This window comes from Spermophilus citellus, assembly GCF_964194105.1.
Source record: "Spermophilus citellus genome assembly, chromosome: 10".
NCBI classification, from domain to species: domain Eukaryota; kingdom Metazoa; phylum Chordata; class Mammalia; order Rodentia; family Sciuridae; genus Spermophilus; species Spermophilus citellus.
In genome coordinates, this window is record NC_138197.1 from 26873667 (window position 1) to 26894834 (window position 21168).

General features: G+C 36.4%; 1 protein-coding gene across 2 annotated transcripts in view; it reads right to left on the minus strand.

The window, feature by feature from the left end:
- DCP1B (decapping mRNA 1B) overlaps positions 1 to 18881 on the minus strand; it is a 59683-nt gene extending 40802 nt beyond the window's left edge. For both annotated transcript variants that reach the window (XR_014023953.1, XM_081309260.1), the window contains exons 1-3: positions 18682 to 18881; positions 12806 to 12846; positions 8254 to 8381 (exon numbers count right to left, since the gene is read on the minus strand). Coding sequence is in view for 1 of the 2 variants with exons in the window: in XM_081309260.1 (XP_081165386.1) it covers positions 8254 to 8381; positions 12806 to 12846; positions 18682 to 18831 (319 nt within the window). In the remaining variant the exon portion in view is untranslated. The remainder of the gene's footprint in view (positions 1 to 8253; positions 8382 to 12805; positions 12847 to 18681) is intronic.
- Positions 18882 to 21168: the final 2287 nt, after the last annotated feature.

Here is a 21168-nt window from a genome sequence, read left to right on the forward strand (position 1 = left end):
CTGTGTTGTTGAATACATCAATAGTTCAATTATTTTTATTGCTGAGTAGTATTCCATTATATGAGTGCACCACAATTTGTTTATCCACTTATTGATAGCCATCTGGGTTACTCCCTTTCACTATTATGAATAAAACTTCCATGAACATTTGTGTAGGAGTCTGTGGATATAGTTTTCATTTCATTTCTCTTCAGTAAATACCTATGAGTGGCAGTTGGCTGGATCGCATGGTAATTATATGCTTAAATATATAAGAAATTGATGACTCCAAAGTGGTTGTAGCATTTTACTCTCTCACCAGTAATGTGTGAGTTTCACTTGCTCTTCATCCCCATTAACATATGGCAATATCAGTCTTTTAAATTTTAGATATTCAGGAGGTATTCCTGAATAACTTTAATCTTTAATCTACAATCCAGCTTTAATCTACATATTCAAATTTAGTATTTGATATTACTACCTGTTTATTATAAAAAGTTATATATTTGTTTTTATAATGTCCAAGAAGCATAAAAGAAATGCTCAACATGATCAGTTATGTAAAAATGCAAATTAAAACCATAATAAGCTATCATGTCAGAATTCCCAAGAAAGCTAAATTAAAAGAACCAATAATATCAAGTTTTAAAAGGATATGGAGCAACTAGAACTCTTACACATTGTTGGAGAGAATATAAGTAGGCACACAACTTTAGAAAACCATTTGGCACTATCTGCTAAAGATAAACAAATCCCTACACTATGACTCCACCAATTCCACTCCTAGGTAGAAACCCAAGACATATCAGCACCTAAATATAAGTGCTCAATATAAGTGCTATGTAAGCTGTATGCATTCCCAATACTTTTTCCCAGTCTGTGTTTTATCTTTTCATTTTTTAAAAAGGTGTACTGAGAAGAATAGAAGTTTTTAATTTCATGAAATTGTTATTTTTTCTTTTATAATAAATGCTCACAAGATTCTATTTAAACTGAGTGTTTGCTAATACTTACTACCTCCTTTTTAAATAAAGAGCTACATATTTGGTTGTTTCTATAAGAAACAAAAAAGTGTCTTATTTCATTTGCAGATAAAATATCTGTAACATAAGCCTTACTATTTGAACTTCATTGCCATGGTTTAATAGAGCCATGGGAATACAAGGATATGACTTGTTTTCATATATGATAATTAAAATATCAAGTTTGTAGTGAATAAACATCTTAAATCATAATATTTCAATGAGAGTCTAATAATTTTAAGGCTACATCCCTAGAGATTTTAGAACCTAAATAAAATTTCATAAAGAACACATATTACATATATATGATATACACACACACACACACACACACACACACACACATATATATATGCATTGTGCATTATTTTATTCACACAGATGAATCAAACATTTTCCAACCTTATATTTCATCCTAGAACTATCAGATATCTCACATCAATCTAATAGGATAGATGGCATTCTCATACCTCACAATTATTTCCAGCAACTTTTGGCTGTTACTACTATCTATGTGAAATTAACCTTAAGGAACAGATTAGTTCCTGTGTAAAGTGCTAAAATTATTTAGTGCTTTGAGTTTCTATTCAGGAACCACACAGGATTTTTTAAAAAATTTATATATGACAGAGGAATGCATTACAATTCTTAATACACATATAGAGCACAATTTTTCATATCTCTGGTTGTATACAAAGTATATTCATACCAATTCCTGTCTTCATACATGTACTTTGGATAATAATGACCATCACATCCCACCAACATTTCTAACCCCATGCTCCCTCCTTTCCCCTTCCAACCCTCTTCCCTATCTAGAATTTGTCTATTCCTCCTATATTCCCCCTCCACCCCCTATGAATCAGCCTCCTTAAATCAGAGAAAACATTTGGCATTTGGCTAACTTCACTTAGCATTATCTTCTCTAATTCCATCCATTTACCTGCAAATGCCATGATTTTATTCTCTTTTATTGCTGAGTAATATTCCATTGCCACACAGGATTTTAAGGTTGCTTAATGCCTGCTGATAATGTCCAATAAGAAAAAGACTAAAGAAATAGTTGTGAAATTTTTGGTTAAGATTTATTAGTTGTCTTGATAAAGAAATCCAATAAAAACAACTCAGCACTAATTGCCAGCATTTAATTATGCACACTTAATGCAAGAAATTAAGTGCTAGAGGTGAATACAGAGATATCTGGTCCTGAAGGTGTTTGTACTCTTAATAGAAAAACTATGACTAATGTTATACATAAGGTAAAATAGAAGTACAACTAGTAAGTACCTTTTATTTATTTCTGGGTAAGCATTTAAAACGTTATTTGAAACACATATGTTTATATGCCTGTCTTTTGTGTGAGGATGCTAAACTTGGAGGAAGGGACTTATCTTATTCATTCTTGAACTTCCAGGCTCTGGCATAGAATCAGTACCAATAGGCAAGTGTAGAATAAATGCTTGGGAAAGTTAAGAGATGTACAGTACAGGGATGAAGGTAGAGCTCATTGGTAGAGCTCTTGTCTGGCACACACAGGTCCTGGGTTCAATCCCCAGTACTGCAAAATATATAAATAATAAATAACAATGTGGGGGATCGGGGAAGGGGGGTAGAGAGAGAAGGTATATGTTGTAAAGAGATAACCAGATAGTGAAATTACAAAAACATTCAGGAGAGGGAAAATTTAGTTAGATTCTGAAATATAAGTCCAATTTATCTGGTAAAGATTGGTCAGGAGGAAGGGGAGAATTCAAGGAGGAAAAAAGAAGACATGTAAAAGCATAGAGAGAAAAGCATTCTGGAAAGCCTCAGTTGTGCTACAGCATCACACAAATATGCAAGAGGGGTAGTAGACTTGGTCAGAAAAGTAAACTGTGACCCAACTATAGCAAGCTTTGAATGTCAGGTGAAAAAGTTTACTTGGTAGATTGAAGATTTTCAGAAGGAAAATGACTTGATTAGGCATGTGCTTTAAAAAAGTAAATCTAGCGGTGATTTTGTATGGAGGAGCTAAATTATAGCAAATTATAAGGTCCATAACATATCCTCTTTATGAGGTACTGGATTCAGCGTGCTGGTACAGGACCTGCAGGTAATCCTTTCATTTTGATGCTGTTTATCTGCAGAATCCTCTCTCTCTCTCTCCCCCGACCCCCCGTTTTTCCTTGAGCAAACTTCCAGGGGCTTATTGCATTGGTTTTATTGGCTACTTTCAAAGAAATCAAGCATCTAAAAACTTCATCTTTATCTGAGATGCTAGGGTCCAGAAGTGTTTCAGATTTTTGAACTTTTTTGAATTGGGAATATTTGCATAAACTTCACCAGTTGCATATCTCTGACCTAAAAATCTAAATCTAAAATACTCTGAAATTTGAAACAGTGTCATGGTAGTGCTTAAAAAGTTTTGGATTTCAGGGTATTGTAGATTTTGGGATTAGGAATGCTCTATCTGTTCTTTTTCCTATTTTATTGTGGTAAAACATTTAAAAACATAAAATTTACTGTTTTAAAGTGTACCAGTTCAGTGACTAAGTGCATTCACAATAGCTGGAATTACATGTGTGCCACCATGCCCATCATCCTTCGCCAAAACTTATTCCTCATCCAAACTAAAATTCTATACCCATTAAATGAGGACTTCCCATTCTCCCCTTCTTCATAACCCTCATAACCATCCATTCTACTTCTGACTCCTATGAATTTGAATACTCATAGTGCCTAATAAAAGTGAAGTCATACAATACTTTTTGTACCTGGCTTATTTATTTTTACTTACTTAACTATTTATTAAATATTTTTTTTAGCTGTAGATGGACACAATATCTTTATTTTTATTTATTTATATTTCTGTGGTGCTGAGGATTGAACCCAGTACCTCACGCGTGTGAGGCAAGTACTCTACCACTGAACTACAACCCTAGCCCCTGGCTTATTTCACTTCACTGTTCATCCAATGTTGTAGCATTATAATTTTGTTTCTTCTTAAGGTCAAATACGTTATTTGAATGTATCACATTTTTTTTTACATTGATAGACATTGGGTATTTCCCACCATTTGGCTATACTGAATGCCACTGTTACAAACATTGTTTTGCTCACATTGTGTTGAGTATATTTGTATTTATATTCAAAGGGGATATTAGTCCATAATTTTCTTTTCTTGTAATGTCTTCATCTTATTTTGATAGCATGGTAATGCTACCCTCATGAAATGAACTGGGAACCATTCCCTTCTCTTCTATTTTCTGAATGAGATTGTTCAGAATTGGTATTATTCCTTCCTTGAAGGATTGGTAGAATTCACCAATGAAAGTAGCTGAGTCTAGAATTTTCTTTTTCACAAGTTTTTTCTTCTTCACAAATTCAGGTTCCTTAATAGATATGGAACTATTCACGTTGACTAATTCTGAGTGAATTTTATGATTTTTATCTTGCAATCATAAATCAGTTCATCTAAGTTGCTGAATCTATGTGCATAGAATAGTTCATAGCACTTCCTTATTATTCTTTGACAGATAATCCTTTCATCTCTGCTGTTAATTCGCAGAGTCCTCTCTCTCTTTCTCCCGTTTTTCCTTGATCAGTCTCACCAGGGGCTTATTGATTTTATTGACTACTTACTTTAAAAGAATCAGCTTTTGGTTTCACTAATTTTCTTTATTATTTTTTTGTTTATTTCATTGACTTCTGCTCTTATTTTTATTTCATTTCTTCTGCTCCTTTTGGGTTTAATTTTTTTATCTTTCTATTTTCTTAAGGTAGAAGCTTGTATTAGTACTTAGAGACCTTTCCTCTTTCTAATAAGAATTTGATGTTATGTTATAACATATTCTTCGGTTGCATCTTAAATGTTCTATTTATGTCAACTATTTCTAATTTCCTTTCCTAATTTGAAATCTGTCATTTCTCTCCACAAGTAGTTCAATATATTTGACAAAATATACCTCTAAAGTATACATCCACATATTATAATTTTATTTAGTTGTGAAAAGGAAAACATAGTAAAGAGTTATGCTAGGAGAATAATATAAAAGACATGGTCAAATTCAGCTTTGTTAAATTATTTTTTATTTGAGAGTCTCCTCAGGCATAAGGGTCTCTTTTTTTCTTTTTTTTTTGAGAAAGGGTCCCATGTTGCCTAATCTGACCTTGAACTCATGATCCTCCTGCCTCAGCCTCCCAAGTAGCTGGGATTACACATGTATGCCACGATGCACAGCTGAGCCCGGGATCTTGAAGTTGATTTTTCCCCATTCAAATGATGTTTCCATCTCAAAATATCATGGGTATACTACCTAATCTCTTTAACCTCATTATCCTTAGTTATAAAACAGGAATAACACTATTTCCAAGAAAAAGTTATGGGAATTAAATGAGTTAAAACCATATAATGTAATATAATACCTGGCAGAGAGTAAAAGGTTCAGTAAACATTTGTTGAATGAATGAATGAAATTTCATCCTAACTTTAATGAATTTTCACCCTATTTCTTTTACTCTTCCTCTGTTTAGTTCAAATCTCATTACAGTAAAGTTTAAAGACTTTTTCCTAAAATAAAATAATCTACTTTGTGTTTGATCAAAATTCAAAATTTCTTTATTCATCAAATATTTATTGTTTTGGCTAAATGAGGAGAATTTGGGATTTTTGAAACCTTCTTTATTTTGCTTTTCTAAATTCATCCTATTCAAGAGAAGGACAGCTATAGCTTTAGACACTACTGATTTATTTTCCCATCTAAAAAACTGAGAAAACTCACTATGAACCTGTTATCAACTTCACTACTGTTTACCTGAAATGCCTAAATATGGTCTATGATATACACAAAACAAAGTGAAATGCCAGGACACCAACGTGAGAGTCTTGACTACACAGAGCTTGAGGGGATAGAGTCTTCTTGAAAGACCAAGAGAGCCAGGTACCATGAAGCTTTCCTATAATCCCACCTACTAAGGAGGCTGAGGTAGGAGGATCACAAATCCAAGCCCAGCCTGGGTAACTTAGCAAGACCCTGTCTTTTAAAAAAGAAAAGAAAAGAATATGTCATCAGAGAATATGAAAACTATATGCAATTTATGCAATTATTATATAAAATATTTGAATTATAAAAACATCTAAGAGGCATCTGAGACCTTGACAGCAACTGTGAATACCTTTCTGTGTACCTGTGATGCCAGAGACTGAAAAGACTTTTACAAATAAATAAAAACTAAAACCAAATGACTATAGATACAAAGGCAATCACTATTGACTATTAAGTGTCGGGGGGTGGGGGGGAAATGAACACAGAAGATTAAGTAGATCCATTCCCTTCTATTCTGTGTTCAACTGATTTTAATTCTTTTATATAAAAATTATTAGAAACAATTAAATCCCCAAAGCTGCCTTCAATTTGCATTCATGTTTAATAGTAGAGGGAGCAGTCCAGGGGGTATAGAAAAAGCAAAGAAAAGGAAATCAGAATTTGTAGGTTTGTATATGGGTCTGTCACTTCATTAAATCTCAGTTTTCCCAATTATAAAATGGCAGTGAAAATGTTTACCCTATAAAGTTGTGATTATTAATTTGAAAAAATAAATGAAAATATGGAAAAATGAATAAATGGAAATAAAACAGTACTATTTGATAGAAATGTAAGGTGAACCACAAATGTGAGCCACATATGTAATCTTAAATTAAAAAATACAAAGAAGCAGGTGAAAGTAAGTTTAATAATATATTTTATTTAACCCAATATATCCAAAATATTATCATTTCAACATGTTGATCAATATAAAATTAATGAGATTTTGTTACATTCCTTTTTTTTGTGCCAAATCTCTGAAAAATGATGTATATTTTACATGCACAGCACAGCTCAACAATATTAGGCACATATCAAGAGCTCAAAAGCTACAGACTACTATAGCAGATAGCAAATATTTAGAACCAAGGTGAGGCTTAATATATGTTTATTAGATTCAAATAGTATTTCCTATCAGATAATCCCTGTGGGACTAACGAAAATTATTTTTAAAATTGATATATTAAAGAGATTTTGTATTTTTATATTTTTGGTATAGTATGTGATATGCTATAAAAAAGAATTTAAAATATGATCTATAATGACTAGACCAAGTATTTATACAAAATAAAAGAACAAAATGATTTTGATAGGTCACTAGTATTTATAATTCTATAATTTTGTGGGTTTTTTTAAGGATTTGAATCATTCATTAATTTGACACAAAATCTAATAATGTCAAAAAAGAAAACCTGACATAACCGTAAGCACATAAACAATTCAAACTATATGCTATGATTAATAAAGTATACCAGCTGACAAAGAAACAGCAACAGAAAATATATTTCAGAATGTTTCTCTATAGTGCAAAACTTTTCACTCTATAGGACCTTTCATTGGTAGGTCATATCAACAGTATTTTTTCAATCATAAATTACATTGAATAGTACACAGTAGGCAGATTTTTATATAATAAACTTAAAGCAGGATGGAAAACATATAGAAGACATTTCTTAACTTCAAGACCTTTTTGAAAGCTATCTACAAAGCCCAAGTGCATGTGTGTATACACACACACACCCATATATATTTATATACTGAGTAGTATGTTCTTGTTTTCTAAGTAAGGAGATGCCTCTGAAATTGATATAATTCCATCAATCTTTCTCTGGCCCAACACAAGTGGTCAGATAAGCCGTAAGAGTAAAATGAGGATACAATATTAGACAGATGATCACTACCTCATTTCAAATCTGACAAGGACGTTTTGATTACCTAGTATAATTTCAACATAATAGGATTATGAAATTCTTAAGAACTGAAACTCTTTGGACTTCAATTTTTCACTTACTATATATTCAAAGACAGCCCTTCTAGAATACAGGCCCTCTCCCTTAAACATTTTATCAGTGTGCTCAGTCAGAGGTAATACATGAGGAGATAAAGTACCACTGGCTGAACTGTTAATTCTATGTTTGGTGGCTCCTACTATGTGTCGCTCTGCAGTCTTCTGACTAAGCATTCATCTCCCGGCTCAGCCTTAAGATCAGTAATAAGTTCACATTACAAACAAGACAGGGTTGACAGACTCATTATTTAAACTTCTCCCAATAAAAATGAGGCACCCGTTCCCTCCTAACCCCTAGAGTCATTGATACTAAACAAAAACACAAAGGCATACTTTGTACAATTTTAAACACTTGGCCAAACTTCAGAAGTAAAACTACCCAATGTATTAAGAAACTCACATCTGGCATTTCTGTAGAGGAGGAAAGGGTCCTGGAGTTGGAAATCCAGGTCTTTAGTAATGGGTTCTGTTCTATTTTCCATGCTCAGCCTATTCATAATGGTGAATCCATGCTTTGGAGAAGCAGACCTGAAAATCACAAAGAGTGTGTGTGTGTAGAGGGGAGCCAAAACACAAGTTGCTTAGTATATTACACTTGTGGTGTAACTACATTCTGATGTCTCTTTGTATATACACATAAACAAAAGATTATGAAATTCTTAAGAACTGAAACTCTTTGGACTTTAATTTTTCACTTACTATGTATTCAAAAGACAGCCCTTCTAGAATACAGGCCCTCCTCCCTTAAACATTTTATCAGTGTGCTCAGAGGTAATACACGAGAAGATAAAGTACCTCTGGCTGAATATATATACACAAGCAGACTGTATCCATACAAAGCAACACTTCTTTATAATTGGCATCATTATGTATTAATTCATATGTAAGACATCACAACTGTCACAATCAGTTCTTGGTTAAAAAAAATTGTACTGTGTGTATGTGTGTGTGTGTGTGTGTGTGTGTGTATCTTGCCTGTCGATATATATATCTTGTCCCTGACCTATGTTGTAATTCCTTTAAGACACAGATGGTAACTTTTAAAACCTTATAGACAGATGCTTTGAAAGGATCTTAGTAGTTCATATAGAGTATACCTCACAAGTACATAAAGAAATTTTTCATAGAAAATATTAGTGTTGGTCTGAAATTGAGAGCTGCAAAATCTGTTAGAGAAATGAAGCAACTCAGGTCAATGAACTTGTGAGGAGATGTAGTACCAACTAAAAATTTATGTACTGTTCTAAAGGGTATATATTTTGTTTTTTCCACCTAAAGCAAACAGTTTCATGGATAAACTACAAGTTTTTCTCAATAAAAATGTGGCATTTAGTGACTTGTTATTTTTCATTTCATTCAATAAATCTTGAATGCCTACTCTATCGGGCAGAACTCAAATTATACAGAGTATAAACACTAACAACTACATGTGCAATTGTTTACCCTTGGGTGACAGCCATATAGTAATTCAACTGTGCAACTTCTGGTGACAAATGAAATGCCACATACTTACACAATGAAACTGAAGCAAGCAGAATTCATTTATTTACTTTAAACTACGGTTCTAGGGTTGTTATTAACAAACCCACAGAAACATTATGAGCAACAGGAAGAAAAAAATGTTTATATCTTAGCTTCATTTCACCAACCATTTGATGCTGATAAAGAAATAAAACACAGCTATGTTACCACTTTCATGATTTTCTTTAAAACCTCCAATTTAAAAATTGATGGAAGGCAATCTTTTCCCAGCTTATTTTAAAAAGAGGTAAAGCGGTGGTAAGTATATACTCAATACCAGAAATAATCATGATAATCATTTAGACTTAGATTCAGAAGAAGGATGAAAATGTACTCCTTAAGAGCTATGACTGAGGATCATCTAGAAAGTTAACTCCAGAAATCATCAGTGGGTCTCTATGAACTGTTATTACAGGTAGGAAGACATGAGAGGACATGAAGAAATCATTCTTCAATTAGGAGTTTCTATAGAAGAATTAGAATTTGATTCTTCATGTATTTCATTATTACAGAAAGGATCTCATATCTTTAGCAGTATGGGTACTATACCATTTCACAGTTTATAAAATAAGCTCAGGGACAGAGAAGCCAGTTGCTCTAAAGAAAACTTGGAAAAGAAGTGAAAGTATATTACTTAGGAGCTCCACTACTTGCAACCTAAACTCCCTTTGAATTTTTCTGTCATTTTCTGCAAAAAGTCCTCCACATACCAGAATCGAGGAGCAGAGAGATTATAGGAGGGGGCCATGTTGGGTGTGTGGAGACTGCAGGGACCTATTCTTGAGGAGTTTGATTTGGGGAAGAGATTAAGTAACAGATTTTTTCCCCTCAATTTAATAGTATGTTTAATTACAGCTCCATTAAAGACTTGGAGTATATTAAGAGGTACTTGAAAATACAAAGCTACATTTGGTCTAGCTTCAGGAGAAAATATCTGAATAATTTGTTACTCTTCCATGCTTAAAAAAAGCCCACTAATAATCCCTAAAATCAATCATTAATAAATCTTACTTTCTTAATAACACTTGTGAAAAATGAAAGAGAACGCATACTGTGTGTTGGCACACATCAGAGTTCAATCATTTGGTTTTCTCTTTACATTTCAAAATTTCTCAGAAGAAGTCACACTGTACTGAATAAATTCACTTGGTGATATGCTCTGGTGCTTCTAGGATGTTTTGGAACATAATGTAGCCTAATATGCCAATGATTCTTACATCCTTCTGCCACTTTTCTGAGACAATCTGACCTCCATATTGTCCTGGCCATCCATTCCTTCCTTCCAACTGTTCCTGCTGTCACCACTCAAACTGCTTTCTTGCTGCTTACCCACTGCTTACTTGTCCCCACCCCCAGAGACCACCACTGTTCTTGCTCTGTGCCCATAACTGGCCTCTCCATTCTGTTCTTGTTCTGCTTGTTATGGCTGATTCTTCTGTGTCCTTTTTGGCCCTAAAACCCAACCATTAGTCCTTATCAATTTCCTCTTTACACTCACTCCTTCTCTCATAATTTCAACTACCAAATTATTTCACACAACTCTAAACACTCCACCTCTAGCCATCATCCTATCAGAAGAGGCTGAATACCTCCATTTGAATGTCCTGCTACCATTCCAACATCATTACCTCAAAAAACTGAAGACTAAGGACTGGAGTGGTAGCTCAGCTGTAGAGCATGTGCTTGGAATGCATAAGGCTCTAGGCTCCATCCCTAGCACCATAAACAAACGAAAAACTTACCTTCAAAACAGATTCTTGACCTCTGGTCTTTCTATTCTGACTATGACTTTGCCTTTGTATTCCATATTCAAAAATATTTATGTTGATATTAATTTTACCATTCCCTCTATTCATACAATCCTTCAATGTCCTTTCCATTTCAATTTTGGTCATTCTAGTCTCAACTCTCATCATCATATCTACTCCATGGCAATAATCCTAACCTAATCCTAGTCCTCCCTAATTCCAATGCCTCATAACAATGTTAATACATTTGCATTCCCCTTATTTCCTCTGATACTCTTGTTTATAAACCTTCAGTGATTCCCTACTGCTAGGAAAACAAACTGCAAAATCCTCAGTGCCATTCCATGCCAGAAAATTTCTTTACTTGTCCTAATAAAAACCCGTTGCAATAGATTCATTTTCCTGCCACATGAATGGCACATGCCTGTAATCCGGGAAGCTCAGGAGGCTGAGGCAGGAGAATCATGAATTCAAAGCCAGCATCAGCAACTTAGTAAGGCCCTAAGCAACTCAGCGAGACTCTGTCTCAAACTAAAAAAAATTTAAAAAGGGCTGGGGATGTGGCTCAATGGTTAAGTGCCCCTAGCTTCCATCTCCAGTACCCCACCCCAAATAATGAAATAAGAATAATTTTCCTTACTGTCCCTTTCATACATTAGGTTCTATGCCTGGCTTTGGCCATTCTTCCTATTGAGACTGCCTGTCCCTTTCCCCTACACACGTTTAGTTCTACCTCATTTCCTACCAATTCTATAAAACTTATCATCAAAGCATCCCATTCATTGCTTATAACCTATTAAATGGAACTCACGATAGTCTATTCTGTTTTTATATTTTGTGTATGTATGTGGTGCTGAAGATGGAACTCAGGGCCTCACACATGCTAGGCAAGCACTCTACCTGAGCTATACCCTCAGATTCTTGGTTCATCTTAAATGTGAATAAATGTGTAAAGAAAATATACTTGTATTTCCTTTTTCCCAGTGAAATTGCTTCCCCAAGAAGGGTTTGCATTTCATATTTTATCTTTGCATTCCCTCACTGAAGGTGGATGGAATTTAGCAAAGACATTTTATATGAATGTTTATATGAATAAAACTTTTAGCTATTAAGACAATATACATACTATAAGTCCCTGTGTATGTGAGTGATGGTCAACAATATCTAAGAAAAAAGAATAACTAAAAGCATGAGTTTATTAAATCTATCCTGATGCATATCACTAACTACACAATGGAGGATGAAAGACATCTTCAATTTTTGACCATAATTTTTTAAACAGTCAAGGGTTGGGAAAGGTGATCAATAAGCCCTTTTCCAAATATTGATTAAATAACATTCCTAAAAGTGCACTTCTAGTTCTTTGCCAATGCATTATATTAAAAAACCCTGTACCATTCATTTGAGTCAAAGGATAATTATTTAATACTATTCTAAACAGAAAAAGATTTAAGTTCAGCTATACTGAAGTTTTAATTATATCCTAAAATTAGTATTCCCTAGAATATACCAGCTAACATTATGCAGTATTCCCTTTCTCCTGTCAACTTATAATTTCAAACTAAGATTCTATTGTTTCATTTCTTTTTGAAATAAAACTGCACTTGAAGAAGAGTGACATAATTGAACAAAAATATTATTTTGAAGATTGGCAGTTTCTTTTTAAAAGTAAAATACTCTTACCTTGTATACACAAATAAGGTTCCTTCCACATCAGTCTTCTCCTAAAAGATAAAAACCACAATGTGTGCATGTTCTCTTCTTTCACAGAGGCAGAAAAAACATTAAATTCTTATAGAATACTATAGGAATGACATTTCATTTCAAATTGGTGGATGTAACCCCTGGAGTTATTCTTAGGAAAAGGAGAAAACAAATTCTCTGCCCTAACTGTGACTCTGTTAAGCAGCAAGAAGTGCTCAATCTTTTAACATTATCTGTCTTTCCCAACCACAGGGTTAACAACATATCACTATCCAAAACAATAAAAAAGTTAAGTGTGCTCCATGGACTTCATTTAAAAAAAACAGATGATAACAAGTGTGCTGCCTTTTCCTCCACCCACGAAAGTGGGTATATAACAAGCTGCACAAATTACTGGTGTCTGCACTTCATTATCCTTCACTTCATTTTTTGGGTTCATCTTCCTTGATCTGCTGATAAGTGCTTTGACTGCTAGAAGAAGAGGGCAAGGATGCTGTAGTTTTCAGATGAATAAATCACCTACTTGGTGTGCAATATTTACAGGCAAGTTCGGATCCAAGACCTTTAAAATAAGAGTCAGAAGTATTACCAAGTTAGGACTCAACAACTGCCTGAGAAACTCTGGGGGAGGTGATAAAGTTAAAATGATAGTTTAGTTAGTTAACTTATATTTCTTTTCAATTTCTCCAAATGCAAGAACCAGGCCCCTGAGAATAATGGTTATGAATAAAATGCACATAAGTTTCTTTTGTTTAACTAGTAATCAGACTATTTTAATTCTGAACTTAAAAATGTACTTTTGTTACTTATGTGGCTTAATTTCAGAATTCTATTTAAACCCCCAATATTTTTTGTGTTTTGTTTTGTTTTTGGTGGTGCTGGGGATTGAACCCAGGGCCTTGTACATGGTAGGTAAGCACTCTACCAACTGATCTATATTCCATTCCCAGACCCCCAATATTTTATTTTTAATATCCATTTCCATAATCACTAAAAATTAAGCACTGTTTAATTTGGTTTAGCATGCACTCATTAAAGAAAAAAGGTTGTTAACAAATTTTTAAGTCATACAAAAACTGAAAACTTGATCCTTTCATATGCTAAGGTAATTGCAGCAATTTTCATAGTCCCTTTAGTTCGGTGAGTCTCTAAGTATGATTCACAGCTCAGCGGTGGCAGCAGCAGCAGCAGCACCACCTGGAAACTTGTTAGAAATGCACATTCATGGGCTCCTGCCCAAACCCACTGAATCAAAATCTCAGGGTAGCACCCAGCAATCTGCTTTTTATTAAGCTGTCCAGGTGATTCTAAGGCACGGTAGTTTGCAAATAACTACCTAAGTTCAATACCATATTCTCTGCCCATAGAACACTGTGCTTTGAAAAATACCTTTAGTTGAAATGAAAAATATTAATATACAGAAATATTATTTTTCTTTATAAACAAATGTGGTTAATTTCTGTTGAGAAATCTACATTCTAAGTGCACTCTAAGCACTAAGAATTAATTAAAACTTAAACCACAACAGTGCAAATCACTAAGAAAAGGTCACTAGAGTACAATGTTACCCCTCCTAAGAATTTGTGAGTGTCCTTAAAATTTAATAGTTGGTATTTACTAGTTCACATGCCTTTAAAAATAAATTTGCAAAATCTGAGGATTTGTTATTATTCATTACACTGAGAGGAAACTGAAGCTAAGAGTGATAGACTGTGTAATCAAACAAACAAACAAAAAAAAGAGTGATAGAGCCAGGAATGTGAGGAACCTATGTGCAATGCCAGGAACCCTTGCCACAGGCCAAAACACTTCACTGTCTTGGGGGCCTGGGACTGTTTTAACCTTAGAGATGCAAACTGGAGTTTCATATGTTTCAGCACACATAAGCTAACAGCTACCAACTTCTTTTATGCCACTTCAGCTTTGAAAAATCTAAAATCAGAAAAGGCATGTTTCTTCTGGAATTACTCTCTAACTCATAACAAGCTTTTTTATTGGTACCAGAGATTGAACTCAGGGGCTCTCGACCACTGAGCCACATCCCCAGCCCCATTTTGTATTTTATTTAGAAGACACCTGGCTTTTCCTGAGGCTGGCTTTGAACTGGAGATCCTCCTACCTCAGCCTCCTGTGCAACTGGGATTACAGGCATGGGCCACCCGTGCCCAGTTACAAGCAATTCTAAAACCTAGAGTTGTTCTACAAGTTTGTTCATGGAAAGGAATTGTTTCAACAATTACAATATGGAGTGTTGCTCTTGCCAGATCAGACTAGGCTAATTAGTTTATTGTTCTAGTTTCAGTTTTTCCATTGGAAAAGAGATAACCAGCCTACACCTCTCAGAGCTTTTACTGAAAGAGAGAGAGAGAGAGAGAGAGAGAGAGAGAGAGAGAGAGGTTTTAAGAACTCTATGATACCTGGATAAAAGAGGTTCTGGAAATGTAAATTTCTGTTCTATTATGGCTGAGCCAACTCAAATTCAGGGATTTTCCTGATCCCTCCACCATTATCCAAGGGCAACCAGGTTTTTTTTTTCTTTCTGAGCAAAGTCTAACACTGGGAGTTAAAACAGAATTTTATTAGATCTACCTTAGATCCTCCAAGTAAGGAGGACTTTCATGTTAAAGTATCAGCTCATAGTTCTGGGATCTTTTAAAGTAAATTTGAAGGGTACAATTTAATGATGTAATACTATACTCTATTATGAAATCTAAGTGCTAAAGAAATAAGCAGTTGGAATTTCAAAACAAAAAATAACAGTGGAATATATAGTAATGCTGTTATAAACTATTGGGACTCAGCACATGCATGACACTTTACAAACAACTCAAAGCAATCTCTATTTTACTCATTATTCTAAGTTAAAATATTGAAAATGCAGGCCTCCATTTGTCTTTCTAAATCTGTCTCTCTCCATCATGCATGTAGCACCTGAGTCTCCTTTGAAGCTTTCAATAGTATCAAATGACTAGGCCTCATTTTATCCAGACGTTCTGATTTTGTGGGTTGCACTTCTAAAAACTCCATGTTATTCTGATACATATAAACTTAGAAAACCATTAGCCAGAAACATAAGACACTAGTCACTCTAAAATAGTTTCTCAGGCTTAGCACTTTTGAGGTTTTGGACCAGTTTGTTGTTGTTGTTGTTGTGGGGTGCACAATAATGCCTATACATTGCAGAATGTTTAGCAGCCTTCTTGCCCCTCTTCACATTGCCAGATGTCACCTGGGGGCAAAATCAACTCCAGCTTAGAACCACTGTTCCAAAGACTGAGATTATAAAAAAACAATACCAGGGTTATACCCTTAAAGTTTCACAAATGTATTTTGGGAGAGCAGTCCTTCTTGGCAATGGGGAGGTCTATCTCAAAAATTCCTAGTCATGACATCTTTCTTATACCTCTTTTTTTTTTGGGGGGGGGGTGCTGGGGATCAAACAAACCCTGGGCCTTGAGCATGCTAAGCACATAATCTACCACTGAGTTCCATCCCCCAGCCTCTTGGTCCAGGCAGTTCATTCTTTCTCCACCCTTCATTTTCAATTTCTCCTCCTCTGAATGCCTGCTGTCATTCCTCATCTATTTCCAGTGTAATAAGAATACCCCTCCTTTATATCTCACCAGTCTTCTTCCACACACTTTCTCTTCCATTCTCAAGAATGTTCTTTATACTTTTATTAGGTTTGCATTCAGAAGGCTCCCAGCCAGAGACTTGAGTGATGCCATCTGGAAAGAGTAGTGACAATTTACTTGCCCCCAGTCACTGTTTTGCAGCTGAACCTAGGTCTCTCTCTTTTGCCTGGCTACCACAGCCTTGAAGATTAGTACTTTGAAAGAATGACCTTTTACTGAATGAATTATGCCCTGTCTGAAGGCAACAAGTCCAGGAAGCAGGAAAACATAACTCCTGTAAATAATGCATTGTGACACTTCTGCCTTTTGATGAGGCTTTTGTTGATGGGCTTCACTGGATATCTAGTAAATCTCTGCAAGGATTTTAAAAGATCTCTATCACACAGATAACTGTCAAGGGCCTTTAGGCAACTACTGTGATTCAAAAGAAATGCTCTACTATATGTTAACAATTTCCAGGGATTCTCAACTCAAAGCCTAATGTCAAATCAGCTAACTGTCCTTATCAACTACAGAGTAACTGTTACCAAATTACCGCATTATACCTTCAGCATTTTTTTATAGAGCAGTAAAATAGCCACATGTAACTATACATTTTTAATAATTACCTTGGAGAAAATTGTCTGCTATATTGCTCAATCCTTTTTATATAAAGACCCAAGTGATAAATTCTCCTGGGAATTAGGGGGAAATGGTCCCTCTCCTGAGTAAGTGGAACACTTCCTAATTACAGAATAATAATTATAGGGTCTCCATATTTTAGTTTTGGATTTGGCTACTAGTACAGCAGATCTTAATTCTTTGCCTCATTTAAGAACTTAGTGCAAAACTCTCAAGAATTTTGTTATGAACTTAGGGCAATGGGCTGAGGATGTAGTTCAGTGGTCAAGTGCTGGTCTGACATTGATGAGGCCCTAGGTTGGAGGCTCAGTACAGCACACACACACACACACACACAAACAACAACAACAACAAAAAACCCTTGGGGCAAAACTGTCCTCCTTCTCCAATTTTTGATCCTTTATTTACATATTTAATTTTGTGGAGCTGGGGATTGAATTTAGGGCCATGCACATGGTGGACAAGCCTAACTTCCTGCTAGCCTTTCAGTGTCTTTTTATGTTAATCATTTCCAGGTGTTTTTATTACAGGCCACTGAAGATCCACACTGGAAACAATGTAGGCTAATGAATGTGTTAAAAAAAAAAACCATAATATTTGCTCAATATGGATGTTTTCTTTGCTCCAATCTTGATGTTTCTCACTTTGAGAACACATCAAAAAAATTCATCAGAAATCCTTTCAAAATAAGTTCTTTATACCGTTTTGTAACTTTTTAAAAATGCCGGATGGTTACATAATGGATAGATGAATATTATTTGGTAGGAAAATCACCGTGAGGAAGCAGAAAAGTACTGTCTACTGTCAAAGGACGGGGTGTGTAAAACTACAAGAGGCGATTCCAAAGCGGGGGGGGGGGGGGGGGGGGAGGGGGGGAGGAGGGAACCGTCCTCAAAATGTCTTGCACTCCTATGCCATTCTAGTTGTGAGGAAAATTAAATTGCACTGCATTACTATTTACTGGGGTTCAGCTTTGAGAAAAGCACTAAAATAATTCGGCCCCCAAATGGATCAAAGGCTATGCAACATTAAATCTTTCTGAGAACCGTCAGCCTCCTTCTAAGTATCTGACCCAAAAGCATTTTGTATTTTATTCCCCCCCCCCCTTGCTTCGTGTTGCCCCTGAGTTTGTAACTTCAGATTCTCCCCTTCCGTCAGGGTTGGTTTCTCTTGGCCCCCTCTAGGACTGAGGCTCCAGAACTCTTCCCATTCGTCTCCTATCCTGCCTCCTCTACCGCCACCGTTTCACAGTAACAGTGGCCTTTTCTCGGAGCACAGCAGTCTTCCGGCCTCAAGGCATCAGGTGCTCTCCATCAGCTCTCAGGGTCTGGTTTCCCAACGTGGGGTACTTCCGATATTTAAGTCTTTCCCCCAACTCCAGGGGGGTCGGCCGGTCAGCCTCCCTTCCCCCCAAACCCAGGGGTCCAATCTCCACAACTTGGGCCGCAGGACCCAGATCTACCACCCGCCACCTCCAGTGCGTCAGCGTCTCCTCCCCTCACCCGGCTCCTCGAGCCCGCAGTCGGACCCCCCTCCCGCCCCCGCGCCCCGGTCCCGCCCCAGCCCTGGACTGCACCACCCCATCGCGTCCGCACGCACCCACTCGTTGGCCCGATGGCCGAAAGTGTACAGGGCCACCTGGCTAGCCACGTCCACGATGCGGTTGATATAGGGGTCGTGGCGCTGCAGGGCTGCTAGGCTGATGTCGCGCCCCTTCCCCACCAGGCCGCCCGCCGCCACAGCCGCCATCTTCCCTCCCTCCCCGACAGATACCGGGGCTCTGTGAAGCCACTCTCAATAGATCGCGGAACAAGAGAGCGGCCTCGCAACTAAAAACCCCTGGCGACCACAAGTCCCCGGGAGGCCTTCCGCCCTAGCCGTCCGCCGCCCGCCGCAAGGCATTACTAATCGATGGCCGCGCCCCCCACACCCGATCGTTGCCACTGGCAACGACAAGCCGAGACGTGACTCTGGATCCCCGTGTGATTTTGTTGTTGTTGCTGTTGTTTTACCTCCTAAGCTATTTTCTTCCTACTTGAACCTTTCAATTGTGTGTGCGGTAGGGTTTCCCTCTTGGATATGTTCGACGACTTGTCATGTCTCTTCTTTGGCGCTTAGACATCAGACCTAGAATAAATAAGCTTCAAGCATTAATAATTCTGAATGTGATTCTGAATGTGCTACACGCAGTGGTTTTCTCTTAGTGAGGTCTCCAAGCCCCTTTGTGGGAGTGGGGACGGTCTTTGAAACCCTTTCAGGCGTTCTGCAAGGTCAAAACAATGTTCAGGACTATGCTAAGACTTACTTGATTCGTTCACTGTGATGACATTTGCACCAATAGTGCAAAAGCTGTTGATTGGTAAAAGTGCTGGTAGCTCAGTTTGGACCAAGGCAAGGCCACCAAACTACAGTCACCGGTGAATATATTCTTCACTGTTGTTTATTCTCAGTTAAAAAGAAAGGGGAAAAAAATAGGAAGAAGATCAAGTCAAATGTCGCTTGATAAAGCAGTAAAATATATTAATTTTGTTAAAGTTCAGTCCTTGGGATTACTTCTTAATATTCTGTGTGAAAAAATAGTAAGCATGCCTAAAGCAGATCTCCTGAATACCAAAGTGCCCTGTTTGTCTCCAGGAAAATTCTCCCATGCTTGAGTTGTGAGCTGAATTAGTGTCTTTTTTCCCCCCAGCCTTTTTACTTTTTATTTTTTATTTCTTTGCCATTATATATGAGCTCTTTTTTGCATTATAATTCTTAATATGCCTTTATACCACCATTTATTATATCTGTGTTTGTATATAAGGTATGTTGATACCAAATTCACATCTTCATACATGAATTTTGTACAATGATGACCCTCTCCTTCCACTATCCTTGCTATTCCCTTTCTCTCTCTCTTTCTCTCCCACCCCTGCTCCCTATCTAGAGGTAATTTTCCACCCATGCTCACGTTCCCTACCCCACTTTGAGTCACCCCCTTATATCAGAGAAAAATTTGGCATTTGTTTTTTTGGGATTGGCTAACTTCACTTAACATAATCTCCTCTAATGCCATCCATTTCCCTGCAAATGCCATGATCTTATTCTTTTTTAGTGCTGAGTAATATTCTATTGTGTATAAATGCCACATTTTTTTATCCATTCATCCACTGAAGGGCATCTAGATTGGCTCCACCATCTAGCTATTGTGAATTGCGCTGCTATAAACATTGATGTGGCTGTGTCCCTGTAGTATGCTGTTTTTAGGTCCTTTGGGTATAGTCTGAGAAGAGGAATAACTGGGTCAAATGGTGGTTCCATTCCCAACTTTCCAAGAAATCACCATACTGCTTTCCATATTGGCTGCACTAATTTGCAGTCCCACTAGCAGTGTATGAGTGTACCTTTTTCCCCCATCCTCGCCAACACTTGTTGTTTGTCTTCATAATGGCTGTCATTCTTACTGGGGTGAGATGTATCTTAGAGTCGTTTTGATTTGCATTTCTCTGATTGCTAGAGATGATGAGCATTTTTTCGTATATTTGTTGATTGATTGTATATCATCTTCTGAGAAGTGTCTGTTCAGGTCCTTGGCCCATTTATTGATTGGATTATTTGTTTTTTTTTTTTTTTTGGTGCTTATCTTGTTGAACTTTTGATATGCCCTAGAGATTAGAGCTCTATCTAATGTGTGAGGGGTAAGAATTTGTTCCCAAGATATGGGCTCTCTATTCACCTCACAGATTATTTCTTTTGCTGAGAAGAAACTTTATAGTTTGAATCATCCCATTTGTTGATTCTTGGTTTTAATTCTTGTGCTATGGGAGTCTTATTAAGGAAGTTGGGGCCTAATCCCACATGATGAAGATTAGGGCCTAATTTTTCTTCTATTAGATGCAGAGTCTCTAGTCTAATTCCTAGGTCCTTGATCCATGAATTAGTGTTTTAATTTTTACTTTCATGGAGCACTATTTTTACTTGAAAGATGGGTCAGCTATAGTTATTCAGGCAGGCGTTTAACCGACATTTTTCAGAAGTAAAGTTCACCCATTACTTCCAGGAAAACAAAGGACAACTATTGTTGCCAATGATAATTTTTGAGCCTTC